This window comes from Passer montanus, unplaced genomic scaffold (assembly GCF_014805655.1).
Source record: "Passer montanus isolate IOZ18808 unplaced genomic scaffold, ASM1480565v1 scaffold11, whole genome shotgun sequence".
Classification (NCBI taxonomy): domain Eukaryota; kingdom Metazoa; phylum Chordata; class Aves; order Passeriformes; family Passeridae; genus Passer; species Passer montanus.
In genome coordinates this window covers 17,729,239-17,752,035 of record NW_024357613.1, presented here as the reverse complement: position 1 = coordinate 17,752,035, position 22,797 = coordinate 17,729,239, and the positions used below count along the sequence as shown (strand labels likewise).

Sequence of the window (22,797 nt, the reverse complement as noted above, 5' to 3'; positions counted from 1 at the left end):
CCTCCCAGGAATGAAACACCCAACCTTCCAGGACAGCACCAGATATATTTGTATAAAATATCTTTGTGATAGAAATGAACAAAAGAACAACAAGGCTTCTTTACAGATTTCCTCATACAAGACACAAAATCCTTCTGCATAGATAGTTGCTATGGTGCAGACTTAAGGGGAAAAAGAGGGGAGATCAGACTTCTTGTTTACAGGTTTCCAATATGCTCCACTTGATCCATCTTGAAATTGAAACCCTTTCGCTTCCTGTCTTAAAGCTGTCAGATAGTAGAGAACAAACACAGTGTTAGCAACTTTACCAAGCCCCCACATGTTCTGCACAGAGCTACAGAAAAACATCCATGTGGATTAGGCAACAGACAGGAGGGACAATATAGTTTCAAAGAGAACGGAAGCCATACGCTAAATCCTGAAAGACTTATTGAAGGGAAAAGAGACTTACTCTAGGAATGAAATGCCAGATTATCTCTGAACATTGTCAACACTTCACCACAATGTAACACTGCATGAATCTATTAAAAAATACACCATTTTGACATTCTCAGGCAAAATCCTGATTCTTCTGCGAACTTCTTACACAGGTTTTATCCCAACGGGTATGCCTGTCTTTTTACAGATTCAAGAAGAATAAGACAAAGACACTTAAGGTAGGATTAAACTTTCAGTAATTCAGGTACCTAGACATAGGTAAGTGCTGTCACGTTAAATATCCTGGCAGTTTCTCCTCAGTTCCAGTTGCCTCTCCTGTAAACCTTGTATCCATCAGCATTATGCAATTTTTACCAATGCTTCAGAGATCCTAGCTGGCACCTAGTTCAAGCACGTGACCAGAGGGCCACTATCCAGGCCTCAATGACTCTACCAAGGACATTTTCACCAGCTATGAACACAGACAGCATAGAAACTTGGTGCAAAAGTATAAAACTTAAACATCCTTCATTGACCATGAACAGAATGCATCCTTTATTCTTTTTACAATTGATAAGAATACAGCTATCACTTGTTGAATACTCTGGCTGCTCTCTACCATGGCTTGGGGGCTATGCAAGAGACTTAGCCTTTGCAGTTACTTCTTTAAGGTCCCATGTTTTAAAGTAGCTGCCAAATGATAATTTCTTCCCTAGATCCCTTAGTCACTTGCCAGAAGATTAGACCAGAACCTTTTTGTCAAAACCTACTATTTAATCTGTCTGCATGAACTGCCTTAATCAACTTTTTTTCAGTATGGTGTAAAAAACCCACTCATACAGAACAGGTTAGACTGCCCAGTCAGTCAGTGACCAGTCTGGTTCTGTCATATATTGTGCTTCCACGAAGCATCCAGGGTGAGGTAGAAGCAACTACCTGATCCAGGATAATTCCAAGGTTTAGGAAATAAATGATGCAGTGTTTTTTAAAAAAAGTACAAAATGCCTTTCATGGACAGAGATGCCTTTAAAGACCTCCAGAGGGAGATCCTGTCTAATTTTTAGCATTTAAATTGCTTTGAACATCCATTTTAGGCATCATCAGTGACACCACCAGTATCTTGGTACAGCCTGAATATTCAGCTCAGTCAGGTCAGGAATTCAAAACTCAATAATAAATAGAAAAGGAAATAAGGCCGAGACAACTTTTAAATTCTATGGCAGTTTTCTTACTCTATTTATTTGTTTATCCCCTGCTCCCAGTGGTTCAGTTTGCCTTAATCTATTTCTCTTTCTTTACCTGCTTACTGTTTGCACAAAGTGTAAAAATATTATTTTCCATATTGTTACATATGCCTGGAGAATTTAACTAATGCCCCAAACCGTTTACTCCCCCCGTTAGCCAACAGCTTAAACTGAAACAGTAGCATCTACTCTGTATTTGTGCTACCACAAGCACCACTAGAAACTTGAAGAAAAAATTAATACACTGGAGGGTATTGGCCCAGACTTCTATTTTTTTGTGGTTTTTTTTTTTTTTTTTTTTTTGTTTTGTTCTTCCATCTGCTAGGATTTGTTTCCACGGGAAGATATTAATCTGCTGGCTGTTAACCCGGAAGCCCTCCTGACTGTGCTCTGCTGACAGAAATCAGACCTTCACTAAGGCCAGGCTGGGACAGAACAACTACTAAGTTTGAAACACTGCAGAAAGCATTTCCACTTCATATTTACAGGCACACATTCCCATTTATTTAACAAGCATCAAAATGATTCTGCTAATGTAGTTATATACCATTTCTCACATCTTAGAGATAAGGGATACTGTGCAGGAAAGGCATCCAAGTGCTTCTATAGCTATACTCCTTACACACAATCCACCCAATAGTAAGAATATTTAGGAGAGTCACATAGTTCCCATGGAGAGAGAGCTGAGATCTTGTCAGATTCTATTCCAAATCTACTGAAAACAGAAGAGTTTTTGCCAAGTCAATTTTGGCAAGTGTTTCCAGCATTATCCCGTCTTGCCAAACAGCATTTAGGTTTGCTGGACTTATTTACTTGTTCAGTATTCTCAGAGAAGTGGAACTATTTGTTGCTGGAGAGAATTTGGCTTACTTTGAAAACCTGGAACAACATTTAAAAGATGAATCAGAGACTGACTAACTTAGGAATTTGATCTGTTAACCTCAGCTCATAGCAATAGAGCATGCTCAGCGTCAGAAGTAATCCATAGTGCAGCTACTTCAGGTCTGAGACCAGCCAACTCTCTGAACTCTAAAATGACACTTGAAACATGCTGTTTTTATATAGTCAAGTTCTAGCCCTCTCAAAAATACCATCCAACACAAGCTATAAGATGATGCTGACAATTCTCTTTAGGGGTCAAAAGAGCACAACCATGTTTTATGGAAAAAATCCCAACCCATTAGCATTCTTTGCTGACTGCATGGAGATGAATCCTCTGAAGGCTTGATTTTCAGAAGACATCCAGTCTCTCTCTCTCTCAGACACAAAGGTACATCTCTTTAGGACACCCTAACTTAAAGGCTGATCCCTCTCACGCTGTTGTCCACCCATTCACTCCCCACAGAGCCAGTCAATGCTCTGCTTCCACCCTGTCAGTGAGGCACGCAGGAATGCTTTTGATCAGATGCATCAGAGGTACACTGGTGACATATTTTGCCTGACAGTCATGCTCTACTGCTCAACACAGAAAAGCAACTGAAAATATTTAAGTATTTCAAAAATGTTATCTGCAGCACTTGTTTTCAAGCTTTTGGTACTGTTTCTCCCATACTTGTCCATTCCACATTTTCAGCTTCACTAGCTTGTTTTTTCTTTTTTTCTTTGCTAAGCCAGACATTCATTCTTCATGCCTCCCTCTATTCCCCCATCTCCTGACGCTGCCCACTGCCTTGCAATAGACATCAACCTTGCTTTCCCTTTTCCAAAACAGAAACTTTGTACTAGGTCATAGCCACGGTTCACCTATCCTCAAAGCACATACTGCCTTGAAAAAAGTACAAAATACCACTTAGTCTGACATAGTGCCACTTTTCTAACTCCTCACTGTTATAATTCAGCCTGGAGAACATGTAAACACACACTCCACTTCTGGTTTCTGAATGCATACATGCATGTATTTTGGTTGCACTCAAGGTGAGTGGTACCACCTTGCTTCCTAAGAGATACAAGCAACCTACCACATGACCTGTTCCTATTTTCATTGCACCTTTCCAATATTTAATTCACTTGCAAGTTAACAGGAATACCTGAGAATTTCTCTAGAAAAAAAAGAAAAAAAAAAAAAAAAAAGGAAAAAAAAAGGGAAAAAAATCAAAGCCTACCACTCTCCACCCCAGGGAAACATACCACTCAGTGACTATTCTTCATCCATAGTTTTAAATCTGTTCACCACACACAACATATCTAAACTTTTTACTATTTCAATTTTTCTATCAGGATGTTTGGGCTGCCAAATCCAATATCATGAACGTATCATAAAGGCTAGTGTTTGTATGAGGCTATCAGTCTGCCTGATTTAACATGAAATGAAATAAATTGACAATGTAACAAGTGAGCTCCACTTTCTGGTAGGATCTACTCAACTTAACTACTTTGGTCCAAGTCCTATTTCAGTATTTCTATCCAAAACCATGTCAAGCTGTCTATATGTCTATGTTGACCATGTCAACCAGTTCTATAAGCAGTCATGAACTCTACTAACCCAGTGAAGCCCTTGTACTATTTAGTTTCCATCTGTAATCTGGAGCACACTAATTTTAGATTACCAATCCACAGACTATTTTATATTCCTTGATACAAGTTATTGGCATCTTCAAAGCAGTGCCCTATTTTAATAACTGCTGTTAAACATTCCCCTGGATTGCTAAAGTTGAAAGAATGCCATCAACATTTGTATCTGACTACGCCCCAGCTTTTTTAATCACAAGCCTGACAAGTCTGTAGAGTATTGTCTTTAAGCACTACTATATAATTTTGACTTCTACCTGATCATGAGCACCAACATTAAAATCCTTTTGTGTCTAATAAAAGTCTTTCTTTCTTCCTCTGACTGTCCAGCTGTCCTGCCTCTATCCATGACATCTTCTTACTAATTTTATATATTGCTTCATTATCTGCTAATTTATATTCATGGAATAAAAACTGACAGACATCTATTTAGGGATTTCTTGTGGCAGGAGGAAGGGAAAGAATATTTTAAAGCACTGTTTCTACCTCTATTCTCAGACATTTTATCTTTGCTATCTCCCTTGATTATGGATTTTTCCACGACTAGTAAGATTTTTGTAAGCCATTCAAAAGTGCTATACTTTTTCAGTTCATATTTCATCTTTCCCCTTGTGTTGTTCAAAAGCTTTCTACCTTTTGAATTTCTTCCTTTGAGGAAAAAATATTGAATTCATCTGACTACAAATGGACTTCTATGAGCACAGATACACACACCTGAGGTAGTTATCCCAGATTGACTTTGAAGCTAAGGGAGAGAAACAAGCAGAGCAATTGGGGACAAGTTATCCCATTCCTGAATGCGTATCTAAAATAAAGCATATAAAATTGTTGTGTAAAAGGGCCTCTCCTTATACATTAATGTAAGCCTAGTACAGTGCAGCTCAGATATATTTATCTGCAGCACAGCTGTAATAAGTTCAACAATATGAATGCTTATCATAGGCATTTCCTACCAATTTTCAATTGGTATTCAATTGAATATTGGTTCAATTTCAATGAACAATTAGAATACCACAGAGTATTCAAAAGTAATGACAACCACTCTAACCCACTGTGGGACAGAGAAATTACATTTCCAGTGGACTTCCACCTTAAGACATGACCATACTTATTTTTAGAATGTTAATAATTCCTATTAGTTTCTTTGTGAAGAAGCTTATATACTCATAAAATAAGCATTTCTGAGGTACTTCACTGATTCACAGATACCTGTATTATTGACCTGCCACCTTTGCTAAGAACTGCACATCTGCAGGGTCATAGCCCTGGGCCGCATCTAACAAGCTCTACAGAATATATACAGCCATTTCAAGTCTGACCTGTGTCTTTCAAGTATTTCTGAAGATGCTTCTGTACATTCCAGTTTCTCTAAGAAGAGCTGGAGAAGGTTTAGAGGATAGGACATTGTGCCAACTCTGCAGAGCCATGCTGCTTTATATGCTTTTCCCTCTGCTCCTAGGTGGGTCTTGCCCTTGCCCTGTAAATCTAGGACCTAAGCCAGTTTCCTTGCTTTCACTGTATCACATGGAAGCTCCAATTACTAGCTGGAGTGTCTTAGGGGACATCACTACTCAAACTAAAGACCAAAACCCCTCATAACAGGTATGATGTCAAGGAGATAGCAAGTAAATGTGTCTCACATAGGCTTTCTGCCATTTAATCACTGATTAGTTTAAGCTGTCAAAAACCCCTCTGTATGTTTTGAAAACCTTTCAGGATGTTGATGAGGAACATTTATAGTTAGAGAATTAATTACTGCTATGAATCCCAGAATCACGTCAGATATCTATAAAGTCTTTAAGGTTACATAGCTTTTAACAATCAAAATAGAAGAGCTTCAAAGATCATTCTAGCCTCCATAAATTAAATTGCTGACACATGAATAAGATCCTTGCTCTAAAAGAACAGCAGCATTTGTACCTAATGCAGGCAGACTAAGTATTCCGCTGCTTTATTTTTTTAAGCCCCTAATTTCTGAGCAAGAGCTTCAGATGAGCACATATTCCATTGAATAATGTCATCAACTACAGGCAGAATGCTAGCAACTAATTGTATTATGAAATTCTAGAACACATGGCTGGTTTACTCCGCACAGCATGCACATCTAGGCAATGGGTAAGAAAAAACACAAGCCGTTTCCACAGCCTCTTTTGCCTCTTTCTTCTCCTCCTTCCATGATACAGGTGTGGGTGTATATACACATATGTACACACACACTAATAAAAATACAAGGAAGAGTATATCAGCCTTGCATAATGGAACTTCTTAATACAGTTAGTTTCAAGCATACATATATAAAAATATATAGAAAGGAACATCAAGAATACACAAGCTGTTATGTAGAATGGTGAAAATCTTTCTGGAGGAAGTAAAATGTTTTCACTGTTCTGAACAGAACAAAGCAGCTTCCCCAGAAATAGCAGCACACAACAGAAATGCAGCTATCAACTCTGCAAAGTCAACACTGCAATATGAAAATATGAATCCTATTCTCTAAGTATACAGAAAGTGAGGAGGGCAAGAGGAAACAGAGTACTACAAACATTACTGCAAGAACATCTGTTAACAGCCTATGGCCTTCAGCAGAGTGCACAAACACTTCCCAAATATTTTACTAGAACAAAGTAGTTAAAAAGGTTGTTGACTGATTAACCTTTTATTTCTGAGACCAGTGAAAAAGGTTTGAAAAGGATTGAAAAAGTTCAGGTCCATAATGGAGAATAACAGCATTACAGAACAACTGGATGTGGGAGTTATTTCATGTGCAGGCTGTGATGAAGATAAAAGCAAGCAGTTTAAGTTGCATCTAATGAATAAAGGTCAGTCGAGGAAAGGCAAAGAGATGAGTGATATGGTGAAAGCAAAGAGACAAGAGCACAGCATCCTGGAGAGCTAAAAGCAAGTCCTCTGTCCTTACACAAGAACAGTTACAAAAGGAGGGCAATGAAGAAGACAAAATGGCTCAGAGCTTCTCTAGGTCAATGCTCAAAGACCTACTACTGACTGAAATACATCTGCATGCCCAAAGGAGATTGCAAAAAAACTGCTCTGAGCAATATCCCTCTATTCCACTGCTAGTCTTGCCTTGCTACAGGCAGAAATTTCTACAGTCTGCACTATGAAAGGAGGTATGTATTTAATCAAAGGATGTAGAAGGAAGGGGGTAAAAAAAATACTTCAGCAACACAAGACAAAGTTACAGAAAGTATTTCCAATTTATTCACAAGAAAAATCCAAGTGCCAATAACAGGAAGCCTGAATTGGAGGAAAATACTGGCTATCCATATTAAATTAAGAGATGTATTGTTAAATAAAAGCAGCTATGCTGACATCCACAGCTAAAAAGATGCCTCAAGCTATCATCTGGAAAAACACTATGTCACTGCATGGCACGTGGCTTCCTTCCCATATCCTTTGTTCATTTATTTGTTTCATAATAACTATTTGAAACTTTAGGAAAAAACCAAAAGAGCCTGTATATGACAATAGAAAAAAAATTGTGTTCATGCATCTTAATCTGTAAATTACCGCTTAAAAGGAAAAAAGTTGTATGTCAAATTCAACTCAATTCACTTCAGCTCAAAAGAATCATCCTTTCTAATTCAGATTTTTTTGGTGATACAGGATAAGTTAATATTTTATTCTGTTTCTAAACAACACAAGCACATTATTTAATACCTGTTTCACATATAATTAACAAAGAGAACTTCCGAAGAAACAGGGCGAGTAAACACTCACTTTTCAAGCAGAGAGTTAAAGCACATATCTGAACAATATACAGTTTTGAGTGCAGCTTGAGTAGGAACAGCAGCTCAGTACTGAAAGCTTTCCATTCACATTATCACCTGTATTTTCTTCATAACAAGTGCATATGTAGGCAGATGGGTTGGGCCGTTTCCAACAGCTGCCCTGTCATTTTAAAGATGATTTCCATAAACAGCAAGCAGATGTAAATAGCGCTGGTTGACTTTCCTCTTTTACTTCCCTCCTTCCTGGTTGGCAGACACAACTTGTGCAGAGTCAAAACCAAGACCCCTCAGAAAAGACCTGTTCTTTTCTTTCAAACAGGGCTGGGGAGTGAAGAAGCTTTTTTAAGAATACCTTGTTAATTCCATAGATGTGTGAAGAGGGCTTGACTTGACCTATCCAAATCTGAAAGCCAGGGCCTGAAAACAACACCCTCTCTTCAGGGAGACAGCGACCTCAGCAAGTACTAGGTAAGACAACATACACCAATGTTTAAGGTAATGCCAAAGGTTTTCTCCATGTCTGGCAAAGCCAATGGAGCCAGACCCGCTATTGGCCAAGACCAAGCCAGTCTGAGAAGGTACTAGTGCCCCATGATAACATATTTAAGATGGAAAATAAGTTAGTGTGAAAAAATAATTTGGCACAAAGAAGAAAGGAGTGAGAATATGTGAGAGGAACACTATGCAAACACCAAGGTCAGTGGAGAAGGAGGAGATGCTCCAGGCACTGGAGCAGAGATTGCCCTGCACTCTGTGGGGATGCAGAGATTCACCTGCAGCTCATGGAGGAGACCCACACCTGAGCAGGTGGAAACCCAAAAGATGGTGTGACCCTTCTGGAAGTCTGTGCTGGAGTAGGCTCCTGGTAAGGACCACAGACCTATGGAGAGAGCAGCCCACGCTGGAGCAGGTTTCCTGGTAGGACTCATGACCCTGTGGAGAGTCCACAATGATCAGGCTGTGCCTGAAGGACTGCACCCTGTGGAAGAGTGACCCATGCTGGAGCAGTTAGTGAAGAGCTTAAATCCGTGGGACAGATTCACACTGGAGAAGTGCCTGGAGAACTGTCTCCCATGGCAGGGATCCCATGCCTGAGAAGGGGAAAAACTCGCCCTGAGCACTATCAGGAGCAACCTGTGATGAACTGATTGTAGCCACCATGCTCCATCTCCCTTTGGCTCTGTGGGGGAGGAGGTAGACCCTGGGAAGGATGGAGGACTGAGGAAAAGGTGCCTTTAACCTTTGTTTTACTTCTCATTATTCTGCTCTAATTTTGAATGGTATAAATTCAATTAATATCCCCAAGTCGACTCTGTTTTGACCGTGACAATATTTGGCAAGTGATCTCTGTCTATCTTTATTTCAACTAATGAAGCTTTTGTTTTGTTTTCTTTCCCTGGCCAGTGATGGAAGGCAGTGATAGAGTGGCTTTCATGGGTACCTGGCATCCAGACAGGGTCAAACCTTAAATTCTTCTGAAGTTTAGCCCTAGCAGTTTTTAAGAGGTAGTTGGCAGAAGAGCAGGTTACATGTCTGAAGCTGCTTTTTATGAAGAAAACTCATGTTCATGTAGTGTGATTGGAGAGGCTGAAGAAAACAGACCCAGCATATTACTACATCTTCCAAGAGGAAACATGCTGAACTTTGAGACAGTACGTAATTCAGGAAGAAGAGTAATAGAATGGGTATTGAAAGAATTTCCTGCCAAAGCACAAATATTATCAATATGTAAATCTTCACAGGAGGTACTTAATGCTTTTGATATTAAATACTCTGCCTATGCAAGTCTTTTCCTATTGCTCAATCCTCTTCAAAACTATTGTGAAGCTTTCCAGCTGAGGCGATTATGTCAAGAATCCTCTGCCTAGATGGCATTTCTCAAGTGCATCCAAGTCTCATAAATTTCATTACAAGTTCACTTAGAAAGTTCTCGTGGTTTTCAATAAAGCCAGTTTTAAGCCCAAAAAGACTCCTCTAAGCACTTGTTATTTGTTAAACCACAACTCTGTTCATTACTGTTCTACTTTGTCAGCAGTAACACTTACTTCTATCATTCACAAATGTAACCTGTTGCCTTTAATTCCCATTTTTCTTCCACCATGAATTCCAAAAATTCAGCTACTTCTACAACCCATGTAAGCCATACCCTGAGCAACTACCTTGGCCCTGAATTAAATTTGCAATTATTTTATGTCAAATGCTGTATTTGTTGAATTTTCTTTTTCTGAGTTCACTACAAGCTTTTCAGTGTCACTTAGAAAAGGCTTTTGGAAATCTCTGCCCATTTCACCTGCTTCATCTGCAGAGAAAAAAATTATCAACCTAAAATCACAGCTTCATCAGTGTCTGTCTTAATTTCAGACCCATATACTATCCAAGTAAACTATCATCTTCCAAGATATTTACAGCCAAATAAATAAATGGCTAAGAAGATACGTCTTCTGTCTTCCTACATTTTAATTAGCAAGCAACTCAAAGCCACTAAAAATGCCCATCCCTGTGCCCTCCTCTTCTCAGTTTGCCCACATCATCTAAATTCCACTTTGATGCCACTGGTCTTGAACCAGACTGTAAATCCTTCTTGGGAGACCTCATACCTTACTATGAACAAGAAGTGTGCAAGATCATGTACAATGCTAATCCTAAGAGGACCTTCAAGCATTATGAAATACAATATAATTTGAACCTTACAAGTATACAAAATTTCACTGAATGCTATTTGCAAAACATAGATCAACGAAGTTTCTCAAATATAAAATATGGGGGTTTTGATATTGCAGATACTGTGTTACCTACCTACATGACAAAAATGCTTTTTAAGAACTCTGACCAGGGCAGTAACTCCTTTACAAAAGAAGTCACAAAGTCTGGAAAGTCTTAGGGTATCTGTATCTTATGTGAAATGTAAAGGAACAGAGTAATGCTTAGATTATGTCCTCTCATACATTTCTACAAACATGCACACAAACATATTTGAGAAAAAAGGATACTGACAACAAGAAAAAAACAATTAACAACAATACAACTGACTTTACCAAAAGCATAGATATTTAACACATATCTATGTGTTAGATATCTATGCTTTTGGTAAAGCAGATTACATATCTTCTATATGTTCTCTCAAGAAGGAATTCACTAGTGCTTTTATTATCAACTTTAATCAGTTATGTGCTACAACCTCACTGCTCTTTTTCTGGTATGACAGCAATCACCCTTAAGTAGTGTACCAATAGCATAAATTGTTCTCTATCTCTAATGGTCATTATTTTAGCAACAGGGTTCACCCACACATATAATTAATTGGCAGGACTGGAATCTCGAAATTGCCTCAATTGACTTCTAGAAAAGTATGAAAAGTATGAATCAACTTTTAGCACTTCCTCCTTTTTTTTTTTTCTTACAAGGGAGGGTGAAGGGGAGGATCACTGAACCTCAAACAGCTGAGATGCTATAATACACCAGGAGTAAACCCAGACACATGGCTAACCTCCCCTTCATTTGTCAGGGTTGGGACTCTTCCAGGAAAATTAAATTTTTAATACTTCCCCTTCCCCCAGCCCCCTGCCAGTTTTGCTTACTGGTGAATTCCTAGTTTCCAGAAGTCCTTTAAGTGATTATTTCCTACAAGGCTTAGCACTTCAAATTCTAAATTAACCATTAGAGAGATGACGAAGATGTGAAATAATCTTGTGAAAACTTTCTAGCGGAGTGTAAAGTCAAAGCCAAGCAACCTGTACAAACAAGCAACTCTGAAAACTTAGAACTGAGTTTGCAGTTAAAAACAAAACCTGATTCCATTTTTGATTCTTCCTAACAGAGATTGGATGATTTATAGATACTAAGACACAGACATCACAAGAAAGATTAAGCAGTATATAGAGAAACTTGGCCTAATTCGTATGCCTGTGATAGATGAAATAAAAGTTTTAAACAGACAGCTATATTTTAGGTGTCAAACATTTCTTGACGTCTGTGGCAGTTGGCAGCTGCAAACATCCGACTGAAAGCCCCATCTGCTGCTTCACAGCTTCCAGTCGAGGATGTTTACAGTCGCTCACTGTCAACAGCAATACACATTCCTTGGCTGTTTATTTTATATTATTAACATGCAGAAACCTCCAAGCAGGTTAGTTAAGATCTACCACAACTTCTGTTGCTGTGTTGCTGCCCGCAGATGTACACCGGACTGTGTTTATAGTATTTACTAACAAAATAAAGTATAACTTCCAGAGGAACATTTGCAAACAGCCAGACATATTTTCTATTCAAGCATTACACTTCTAGTATTATGTTGCCTGTTTCATACCCCAGTAAGAATTAAATAAAAATGTACAAAAAGAGCAACTTGCTTCCACTGTTTTATTTTGTTTTGTTCTCCAAGAGACTTGACCAATCCTGTCACATTAATATTAAAACCACACTACTCTACAACAAAGTTCACTTATCAGCACACCAACTAAAGATAGTAACTGGCACAAAAATAGAACCAAACCCTTCCTAAGGGTATTTCACTGAAGTGTCTGGGATGGTTTCCTTCCCTCAGAAAAGTGGGTGCAAGGAAATTATAAAATATTAGAAGTTAGTTTATACAATATTTGTTTCTAAATAAAACCATGCAAAAAACCCCACCACCCAGCCCACAGGGGACTGTGGGGAAGAAGGAAATTGTATAGCAAGCTCTGCAAAGGCTTCAATAAAGTTAAAGATTTCTACAAATTATCTGAGCTAACCAGTTGCTGCTGCACTTCACGTGGAGTTGGCAGAATGGCATTTCTCACCAAATGAAAAACCCAAAAGATTTGGCATAACAGCGTCTCAGTTGTACAGTTCTGCTGTTTGTTTTTTGTTCTATCTCCCATTTCCTTATTAAGTTAATGATGGGGAAAATTAAAGATTAATCACGCAACTATTTTTCTGAAGTCATATGAAACCACAGCAGGCAACCAGAGTGATTATATCACTCTAATTAGAAGGTGTTTTTCCTTGAAACTTTCTTATCCCCAAATGAAATTACCATGCTGTAAACCGAGCAGGTTATGAAAAGACTGTAGCTGGAATGCAGAAGCCTGTGGCATATGTACTCAAACTGGTAAGTGTGAAGGATCTCTGTAAATCACTTTCAAATCTCAGGGTTATATTTTCTATACTAAGGTTAAGAAAATTACTCTTTCAGGCAGCAGGTGAAAACAAGCAGAATTATGCTAGGGCTTTTCCCTTCATTCAATATAAACTTCGAGCTACTAAAGAGTCCTAGGGAATCACATTTTCTCAATGGGTCAAGTCACTAAGGAAACAAAGCAAACTTTATCAGTGCTGCACAACTCTACATTCCAGGAATTCCTAGCACTTGGCATCTATATACCACACCAGGATCCACTCACCCTCTCCTTCGGATAGCAATCATAACAAGCTATGAAACTCTCAGTAAGGTCCCCAACTTTACACAAAGTTGGCAATATGAGGAGGTAATGGCCTTTCCTGTGTGAGATCTACTGAAGAACAGGATGTAAGAAAATATATTTACTATAACAATACTTTGGAAAAAAAGGAAAAGAGTTCCTCTCTTGGCAAGTCTTATTTATCACAAGCCAGCTAAGAAATACACTGAAATCACCTTGTAAAACAATATGCATAGATAGTTACAAAAACCAAAAGAAAACAAAATTAAAAAAAGAAAAAACCCAAAACAAAAAACCATTCAAATGCAAAATACTGATTGCAGAACGGAAGTATTTCAGCCTAATTACACCTACTCATCACACTAAAATTATAATTTCATTTGTAAATATACTGGCCTAATAGCCACACCTTAAAGGGAGTAAATGTAGGAAGGCTATAAAATGGAATTAATTAGATTAAATAAATTATATCAGCAACCATATGCAATTCCACTCCATATATGGCTACCTTTCAGTTTTAAAAACACAAACAGATTATATCTGTATCAAAGTCAAAAGAAGGTCAGTCTAAAACTGTGAGGCACACAGTATGATTGTTACGCAGGAGAAGGCAATGACTTGTCTTTACCACTCTGATATTTAATTTGAAAGTATTCTTACAGAGGTGTTTAGTAAGAAAGTGCCCAAGACTCAAATAGCAATCAACAGGACTTGATACATGCTGGTCTTGATAAGGTGAAACATACCTGAACAGGTAAAATATAGGTAAGACAAAAGGAACAACATTCAAACATTTCAATGTCTTCATGAATTTATAGCTCATGTCCCAGAAGGAGAAAAGTGCTACTACTGGTTTGCCCCTAAGCCCTGTATCTGTGAATAAAAAAGCTTTCCACTGCTTTTCTCTCAATCCCCAGGAATTTCTAAATCAGACAAATGGATTATTGGTGACAAAGAAATAACTACAGAAACAAGCAAACAAACAAAGCAACTAAGCCAAAACTTGCCAAGTGCTGCTAGAATTCAAACACAGAGCCTCTACCTTTTCTGTTACCTTCCATATACACAAGGTGATAGGGTAACTCAGACAGGTAAATTAGTTTTTAATCATATTAACACTGGAATATCAACAGATGAAAATGCAAATTGAAAGCTACATAGAATTTGCAAAAGCTTAACTCGTGGCAATTATTTCCTAAGTTGCTTTATAGTTTACATTTTCAAATTTGCTTGTCAAAAACTTTAAGATCACCATTAAATATGGGAAAATATTATTCCTCCTCTTCCTGTCACTGACAGCACAGGAAGATTAAGCACACATTACTTATATGAACTCAAGTTCACAGCTGTTATGATACAGCATGAGTATCTCCAACTGTTGCAGATGAATCCAATTCTCCCAACTGCATGTGAGCTCTAAAATGCCTGAAGCAGCAGGCTCCCCCTGCACTAAGAAGGCAGTTGCAGACAAGCAGCTGAAATTACGCACCAAACAAGACACAAACCAGCCAAACATTTGGGAACGAGATGTCAAAGCTCTTGGTAAAACCATGAACAACATGTAGTGCCTAGTTTCCTTGAGCCTCTTCCCAAAATTCTCTCCCCAATGTCTAATCTTTAAAGACTTTAATCAGCTTCTAATCCACTCAAGTGAATGAATACTACAGTGCATCTCATCAGCAATACATCTGGTGAAAAAAGCCCAAGAACTTACTTCTTGGATATCAGCTGATCCTACTTCAGTCCGCTTCATAAGAGATATCCACACCTCCAGGGAGAATTACATTCTTCGTCCGCCGAAGTCTGCGCCTCAGATTTCCAGGAATCTGCATCACATACATGAACAGAAGTTATTGTAATTCCAGAAGTTCAGATCGCATAGCTCTCATTATTAGGACTGTCTGCAAGAAGTCAGATAGCTTCTAACAACCATTATTACAACTGTGTCCTTTTCTGGTGCCATCATTTAAAACTTAGAATGTGTTTAAAGTGACACATTGCTGCTGAATGCAGCTGTCTCTCAATTCATGTAGATAAAGGTTAACTGCTAAGGCAGCATAAGTATTCAGAAACAACACTGAAGAATTTAAATTTCCCACCAGAGGTAGGCATAATGACTTCTCATTTATTACATTAAGAAATGTACAGATTACACAATCAAAACCAACCACATACTCAATCTCAGATTTAACATGATTTCAGAATAGCACAATCCCCAGAGCCTTTAAGATGGAGAAGAATTTATTCATGCAATCTTTCTAGAGGAAGAAGGACATACAGAACTCCCCGAAGACGGATGAGCACAGAGATACACAAGACAGAACCACAACATTAAGCAAAACCCAAAGAAACAGAAAATGAGAAGAGCATAGAAAAAAACAAAATAAGGAGAACCAAAGTAAACCAACTTAAAGCAGAGGGAGAATACACACACGACAGTTCTGAAATCTAAGTTATGAGCACACAAAAGCAAAAGAAGTGCAAGATGTATTAACTGAAATGTATATATGCAAACCATTATTTATCAATTTGCACTCCTGACACCTGAACTTGAACCCATTCTTGATGTGCCACAGGAAACAAAGATGCCTTTGGTAAACACATCTCCACCAACTAGCTGCAGCAACAAGTGAAGGCTACAGAGGAGTACGAGCACTGTTTATGCTCTGCTATAGCATCAGTGAACAGTACAGTGTTGTTTACTCTTCTCCATTTCAATGTCATGAGGGAATCACTGTGAAGCCTGCAAACCTTAAGTACTGGCCACAAAGGAAGATGCAACACCTTCAACTGTTCTTTGGTATCAGCTGGCAGCAGTGGGCGACACCCAGGCGGTTCAAAGCATTTCTCTCTCCTTGTCGGCAGAGCCAAGTGCCAGTTGCTGTTCCAGGAGCAGTGCAGCATCCAGCCTGAAACTGTGCCTAACTATGCATTGCTGTGTCACCTCCCAGTGCAGAGCCATTAAGTCATATCAGATAAATACAAAGAGCACATACTGGGTCAGCAAAAGAATAAAGAGCATATATTAGACCAGAAAACTGTCTCCAATGGTAGTAACTTCTCATAGTTTTAGGGGAGAGGCATTGTCCTAGGGAGCAGAACGTAACAGATCCCAAGCTTAGCAAAGAACATTTACTTAGCTTTAACAGTGTGAACAAAATACCTACAGCATTTACAACTCATTCAGCTGTACTGTTCATTTCAAAGGCAAAATACAGCTGCAGTGATAAGCCTCTGGCACAGGGGACACATTACAGTTATGGCACATACCTGAGATCCCTGCACACAGGAGCAGACATATGTTGGACTGACGAGAACCATGTTCAGACACAAAATTCTGCCTCAACATTGTCCAGGAACTTCTAGAACACTTTCATCCTGTATTTTGTAAACTGTCTCTTAACTAACATTTCTTATTTCCTTTATTTGGGACATGTAATTGTGCTGAAGTCACATCCCTGGGGAACTATTTTATACCCTGCTCTACTCTTGAAAAAAGCAAGGGCTTTAACTCCAGTCCAGCCCAGCAACTCACATCTCAAAAGTTTACCCACATATTTCCAATTTCAGGGTCAGTTTGTTAATGCAAGAAGCATTTCTGCTTGCCTATAGGTAGGACACTGCACCTATCCCAGACACCGTGCAAACACAGGGAGAGCCATTTTTTACTTCCTATCACTCCTTCCCTCATTTAGAACTCGAACACAAAACTGGAACACAAAGACTCTCAAAATAATTAGCACAATCACAATGTTTGTCCTTCATCTCCAGCAGATCAAAACAAATACAGACTGACCACAACACTATTGCAACTTAATGTGCTCCACAATGAACTGCACAAGCCCCAGGTGTTGCAGAAGAGTCTGCAAGGCTTCAGCTTACACATCCTTACCCATGAGGTTGTGCAATGCACTGACTACTCTTGTCCCAAAGGTACTTGAACATTACCAGAAATTACTTCTAGATGAAAGAGAACTATCGGGTACTACATGAGGCAAAACATCCACTAAAAGTGTGCAGAAAGGAACTTTATTAAGAACACCATGAAAAACATAACAGCAACATTTAAAGAACAAAACTAGAGTTCATGTGCAGCAAAAGCACTATACTTTGCACACATACCAGTCGGGGCAATACACACCTATTCAAGTCCCATTCTTCATTTATTTCCAACAGCCTCCCCTTTTCTTGGGTGTGACCAGGCTTATGAAATGAGGGAACAGAATGAGGCTGAACAAGGTAGTTAAACACTTGCTTGTTCACACAGTTTGAAATTAAACATTCTGACCTATCAGATAAAATGCTAACATCATACTGAGAGGGCCATGAATCTGAATCTTGTTAATGCTAACCTGTATCCTCATCACTGTCAAAAGGTCTTTCCTCCCAACTTTTCAGAAGCAGAAGTTACAAGAGACTAATAAGCACATGACAAAAAACCAAAAAAACATGCCCAAGTTAAAAGAGAGGCACAATGCAGTCCTAAAGAAGCAAGGAGAAAGCATTAGACTGACCAGGGAAGCAAGAGAAGAGAGTTAAATAAATAAATAAATGCCCTAGCTAAGACACTGGGGAAGCTCCAAAATGCTCAAAAGACTACTAGACAGCAATCAACGCTGAGATGCCAAAGAATGCACACATTACAAAGTTCTGCAAGAGAAGGCAGTGACCCTTTCTGGAACAGCTGAAATAGAGCTGCGTGTGAGAAATGACTGGTGGTAGGAGGACACGAAGTGAGAAGAAACCCCTAATGATTAACTTCAGGTATTGGGAACTTAGAATTATCCTTCTTCCTCACCTTCACCCCAAAGTTTTCAGTATAAGTCACAAAGAGTGACTCTAAATGCTGCCCCCACAGAGCTTTCCACAGATGCAAACAGGTCATATAGCTGTATTTTACTCCTGATAGCAGAAATAATTGCCCAGAAAAGGAACAGAAAAAGAAACAGGACATATATGAAACCTTTTTCTATTTAAAAAATCTCCACTTTTCAGATAGTCAATAGTGAGGAAAATCCCTGGTGGATAAATATAGATTTAGTAGTCAGCTAAAAATTAGAGCTATGATTACATCTCTTGACAGCTCCAAGAACAGCTCTCAGTTGCTTAGACTCAGAGAAAGTTTATAATCAACTTGCTGCAAAAGCTTTAATTTAGAACATGTGTCACTAAGGAAAAACACTGAAGCATAACTGACTTTATTTTTCAAATGTCTTAACAACTAATCCCTTTGGGATTATGTCAGGCATGTCACATTAGGATGGCTTGGGCTCACCTTCACCAGTGAGTATGTTAAAATACAACTGAACCTGTCAATGCATGCACTCTAACACATACTTCTAAAATTTCAAATGGTTGCAGAGGAAAAGCATCTGTGGATCTAACACTGATCAAGAACACATTATCATGTGTTTTATTCAACATGAAGTGTCATTGACAGAAGCAGTCTTACAGAATAATGTAAAACTTATTTTCTACACACCTGAATATAAAAGGGAAGGGGAAACTTTCCTGCACAAAAATCAATTTGCTGGGGTAGGCTGCTATTGTATATGATATATTTATACAGTACAAGTTTTTGGTACAAAGGATTACATATGCAAATGGCTGAGTTAATAAAACCTTGCTGAGAATGAGCTTTTCCCATTCCTGTTAATTTATGGCCCAGTGCTGCATTCCTTTCACGCAATGCCATAATCTTCAGAACAGAGAATGACTTCACATTATCCTACTCAGAGTAATCTAGGAATGCAGATAGAAAGAACATCAACCATCATCTTCATAACTCTCTCCCTCTTCACCCTCAAGGGTTTGGGTGCCTGATAAAGTTTTAGATATTATTAAAACTTTAAACATCCGTTCTTGGCTGCTACTACCCTTTGAGCACACAGCTTCCTGCCAGTGGGTACTTGTACCAACACTGAAGCCTTCATAACACTGACTGAACTAATACTGCACGTCCAAACCACCACGTGGTTCTCAAATCCCCTGGTCACCCCATTGCTCCTCAACTGCTGAAGTGCAAGAAAGTGAAACTTCCAGATCTGTCCTTTATCCCAACAATAAAATAAGAAGTTTGGGAATACACCAGGCGCACCAGAAACCTTTTTGTACAATACCAACACTAGGACAAGAAGAGTTCAGGTTTAAATCCCTCTCTAGGCCTGTCTTAGCCACAACTCAAAACTTGGCTTTCACTCCCCCACTTGAATGCCTGTGCCCATATGGTGATGCCATCCATGCTTTGACCACTGCTTTCAACAGGAGAAGCTCAGTCCAGGAGCTTCTGCCACCCAGGAGAGCCACCACATTCAAATCACTCCCCCAAACCAGTAAGATGACCCCTTTAGAAAAGGGGACCCTCCTCACGAATCTCATTCTAGGACAGTGTTTGCAACTGCAAATAACAAATGGATTGACACCTTCACCTAGCTAGACCCTTAAGACTTAAGCCTCTATAAAAGCTAAGCTGAAGAGCAGATCTCCCTCTACATGTCCTGCTGGCCCCTGAGGCTCTGATTGTTGTCCTCTGAGGAGACAGAGGACACCTGGCATGGCCTTTTCCTGCAAGTCCCACAAAGTGGGTGCCAACTCTGGGCTATGGGCATCAGGGCAGCTGCAGGTCAGACATCTGCACACTCCAGCCCTTAAGCTACCCTGGATACTTTTCCTCCTCCTTTTGTCAACTGTACAGAAAGTACAGACATGCTCTTGGCACATTTATCTTCACTCAGCTTTCTAAAGAATCAGTGAAATGAATCACATGTGGTACTTGTATCTCTTCTACTAAAATAAACAAAACTCAACCACAGGATCACTTTTTAGTATTCAAAGCACTTGTACACTGGTGGACACAGCCCTGACAAAAATACTTGCTCAGATGACAGCCCTTCCCTCTGTGGGCTTTAACAGCCCCTAACAACACAATCCCAGGGCAGTTACGCGGCTGCAAAGGCACCTTGAACATCACATCTGTCTTCACAATTCAGGGAAAGGGATTCTAGTACTAAAACAGCATTGACAAAATAGCTTAGAAAACTACAACAGCGATGCCAGGTCTCTAACTTTGTAAGTAGATTTATGACTAAGAACTATTAATTAGTTTTCAATGGTAAGAGCAAAGAGCTAATGATGTATTAGGAATCACTGACACTGCATTTCACATTTAGTATTTCCCTCATTTCTCATGAGGAAACAGACTTACAAATTCATTATATGACACAAGAGGTCTCAACACACAAAAACTATTACCAACTATTAGCCTCACTGGGAAATCTATAAAGAAAGTGAACCCAGTAAAAAGTAATATTTATCCAGATCTTTTGACAGTGAGCTCATAAGTAATGCTTCCATTCCTAGTATCTGTATGAGTTTGAGTTACAACAAAGCTATGGACAACAGCCATAAAAAGGTAGCATGCATATTAATACCAGTATATTAGGTTTGACTTTAAGAGCCATGTTTTTGAAGGGGAGAGGGGAGTTACCTTCTGTAATCAAACTTTTTACATTCAGCCTTCTCCATTCAAACAGCTGGCATATAGAAGAGCTTAAAACACAAAAAGCAAAGTGACCTATTGTGTTTTGACTCAAAGTAGATACAGAAGTAACCTTCAAGGTTACCTTGCCCTATGTGCGGCCTCAGGAAGGAAAAAACCACAGTTTCAGCAAAGGAATTTCTTGCCTGGCTGGAGGCCACACCCGCCACAACAACTGATGGCAGGAAAGCATTTGGATTCACAACTCTACCCGTAGCACCCAGCCGGAGGCAAAGCAAAACTTTCTCATTTTCAGAGAAGAAAAGAAACTCTTGCTCAATAAGTAGCAATTATGCTGCAGAATTTATATGCTGAGCACGGCTGAATGTACGAGCACCAGATCAGTCAACCATAGCTTTAGTGCTTTGAGTATGATTAACAGAATGAACTTTCAAAGGTCAATTAAATGTCAACACATTTTAAAGAGATATTCTTCTTAAGCTGGGGCAATGTGTAACAGTACCTTCCAGAGCTGCTGTGCACTTTCACCTTAAAATTTTACCCATCTTATACTCACATGCACAGATATAAAGATGATAACTAATTAACCTTTGATAGAAAATAATGGCTATTTACGCTCCTGGCTTTTCTATCGCTCAGCTGTCTTTATTACTTGTGTCTAAGCAAGTACACAGAGACACTTGTCCCAAAATTCCATTTGAATTGTTGAGGGTGTGAGCAAAGCCAGAAAAAAAGGAGCAAGAACAGTTTGAAAGTCTAATAACTTACTAAATGAAAATGAGAAAAGGCTTTTGATATGCAATTGAGCTCCCTCGATGTGAATCTGGGGGAGGATGGGGGGGACGGGACCGTAACTGAATTAATTATGAACGCATTAATCATGACTTTAGGCAGCCCAGTGATTTATCTCTTCATCTCTATACATTTCTGAAAATTCAAACTTCAGCTAACTAGCTCAAGACATCTTAAAACGCTGAACGCTTAGTACAATTCATTTAAGTTACCCCTCAAACCGGATGCTTAAATCATTAGTTAGTTTAAAAGTTTTTTCTAAAAAGAAAAAACAACAAAGTCTCCATCTCAGTAGAAACTAAAAGAATCAAAATCCCAACCAAGGCCTCTCAGCAGTACCATAATCATTCTGACATGAGCAATATTTATTCAAGACCAGAGCTAAAGAATAATTTGAGAGTTGAGAAAAACCAGCAGAGAGCCGCACTCTGTGCAGACGCCAGAAGAAAATGGGCTGGAGAGTTTTCTTTTCACAAGGGCAGCGGTCCCGGCACCTCTCCACAGGTGGGATTGTAACTCCGCGCAATTTCAGCAGGAGTTTTTTCGGAGGTTCCCGCTCCGGCCCTGACAGTCCCGCCAGGTTTGGGGCCAGGTGCCGCGGGGCAGCGCACGGCGACGGCTCTCCCCAGACAGGGAGACAACCAGGGCGGACAGCCTTACAAGTTCCTAAAAAGTTCCGGACGCGGGGGCTGCCTGACCCCCAGGGGCCCCGCGGGGCCCGCCGGGCACGGCCGCCCGTCCCGCCGCACCTGCGGCCGGAGCGCCGGGCGGAGCGGGCGGAGCGGGAGCGCGGCCCGGCCCGCAGGTGTCCCAGGACCCCCGCCCGCTCCTCACCTGCACGGATCCCGCACAACTTTCCCACTCTGGGCGAAACTTGCGGCAGACAGCGGACCCACTCCCGACGGCCACCTCCAGTCCAGTCCAGTTCAGCCCGTCCCGTTCCGTTCCGCCCCAGCCCCCCGCCGGCCCGGCCACAAGGGCGGGGAAAGGGGGCGGAGAGAAGCGAACCCGCCCCGCGGCGGGCATTGTACGCCCCCGGAGCGCCCTTCCCAGCGGCTGAGGCGGCGTAAGCTCCACCTCCCCTCGCCATGTTCTTTGTTTCTCCGGCTTTTCCCGGCCGCTCCCGGCGAGGCCGCGGCCGCCCCGGCGGGGCCGGCGGAGCGCAGCGGGGCCGCCCCGGCCGCAGGTGA

General features: G+C 40.1%; 1 protein-coding gene across 3 annotated transcripts in view; it reads right to left on the bottom strand.

Moving 5' to 3' along the window:
* Window positions 1–22,791, bottom strand: part of OGFRL1 (opioid growth factor receptor like 1) — an 86,861-nt gene extending 64,070 nt beyond the window's left edge. For all 3 annotated transcript variants that reach the window (XR_005629439.1, XM_039725819.1, XM_039725826.1), the window contains exons 1-2: window positions 22,442–22,791; window positions 15,032–15,143 (exon numbers count right to left, since the gene is read on the bottom strand). Coding sequence is in view for 2 of the 3 variants with exons in the window: in XM_039725819.1 (XP_039581753.1) it covers window positions 15,032–15,070 (39 nt within the window). In the remaining variant the exon portion in view is untranslated. The remainder of the gene's footprint in view (window positions 1–15,031; window positions 15,144–22,441) is intronic.
* Between the last annotated feature and the right edge of the window lie 6 nt (window positions 22,792–22,797).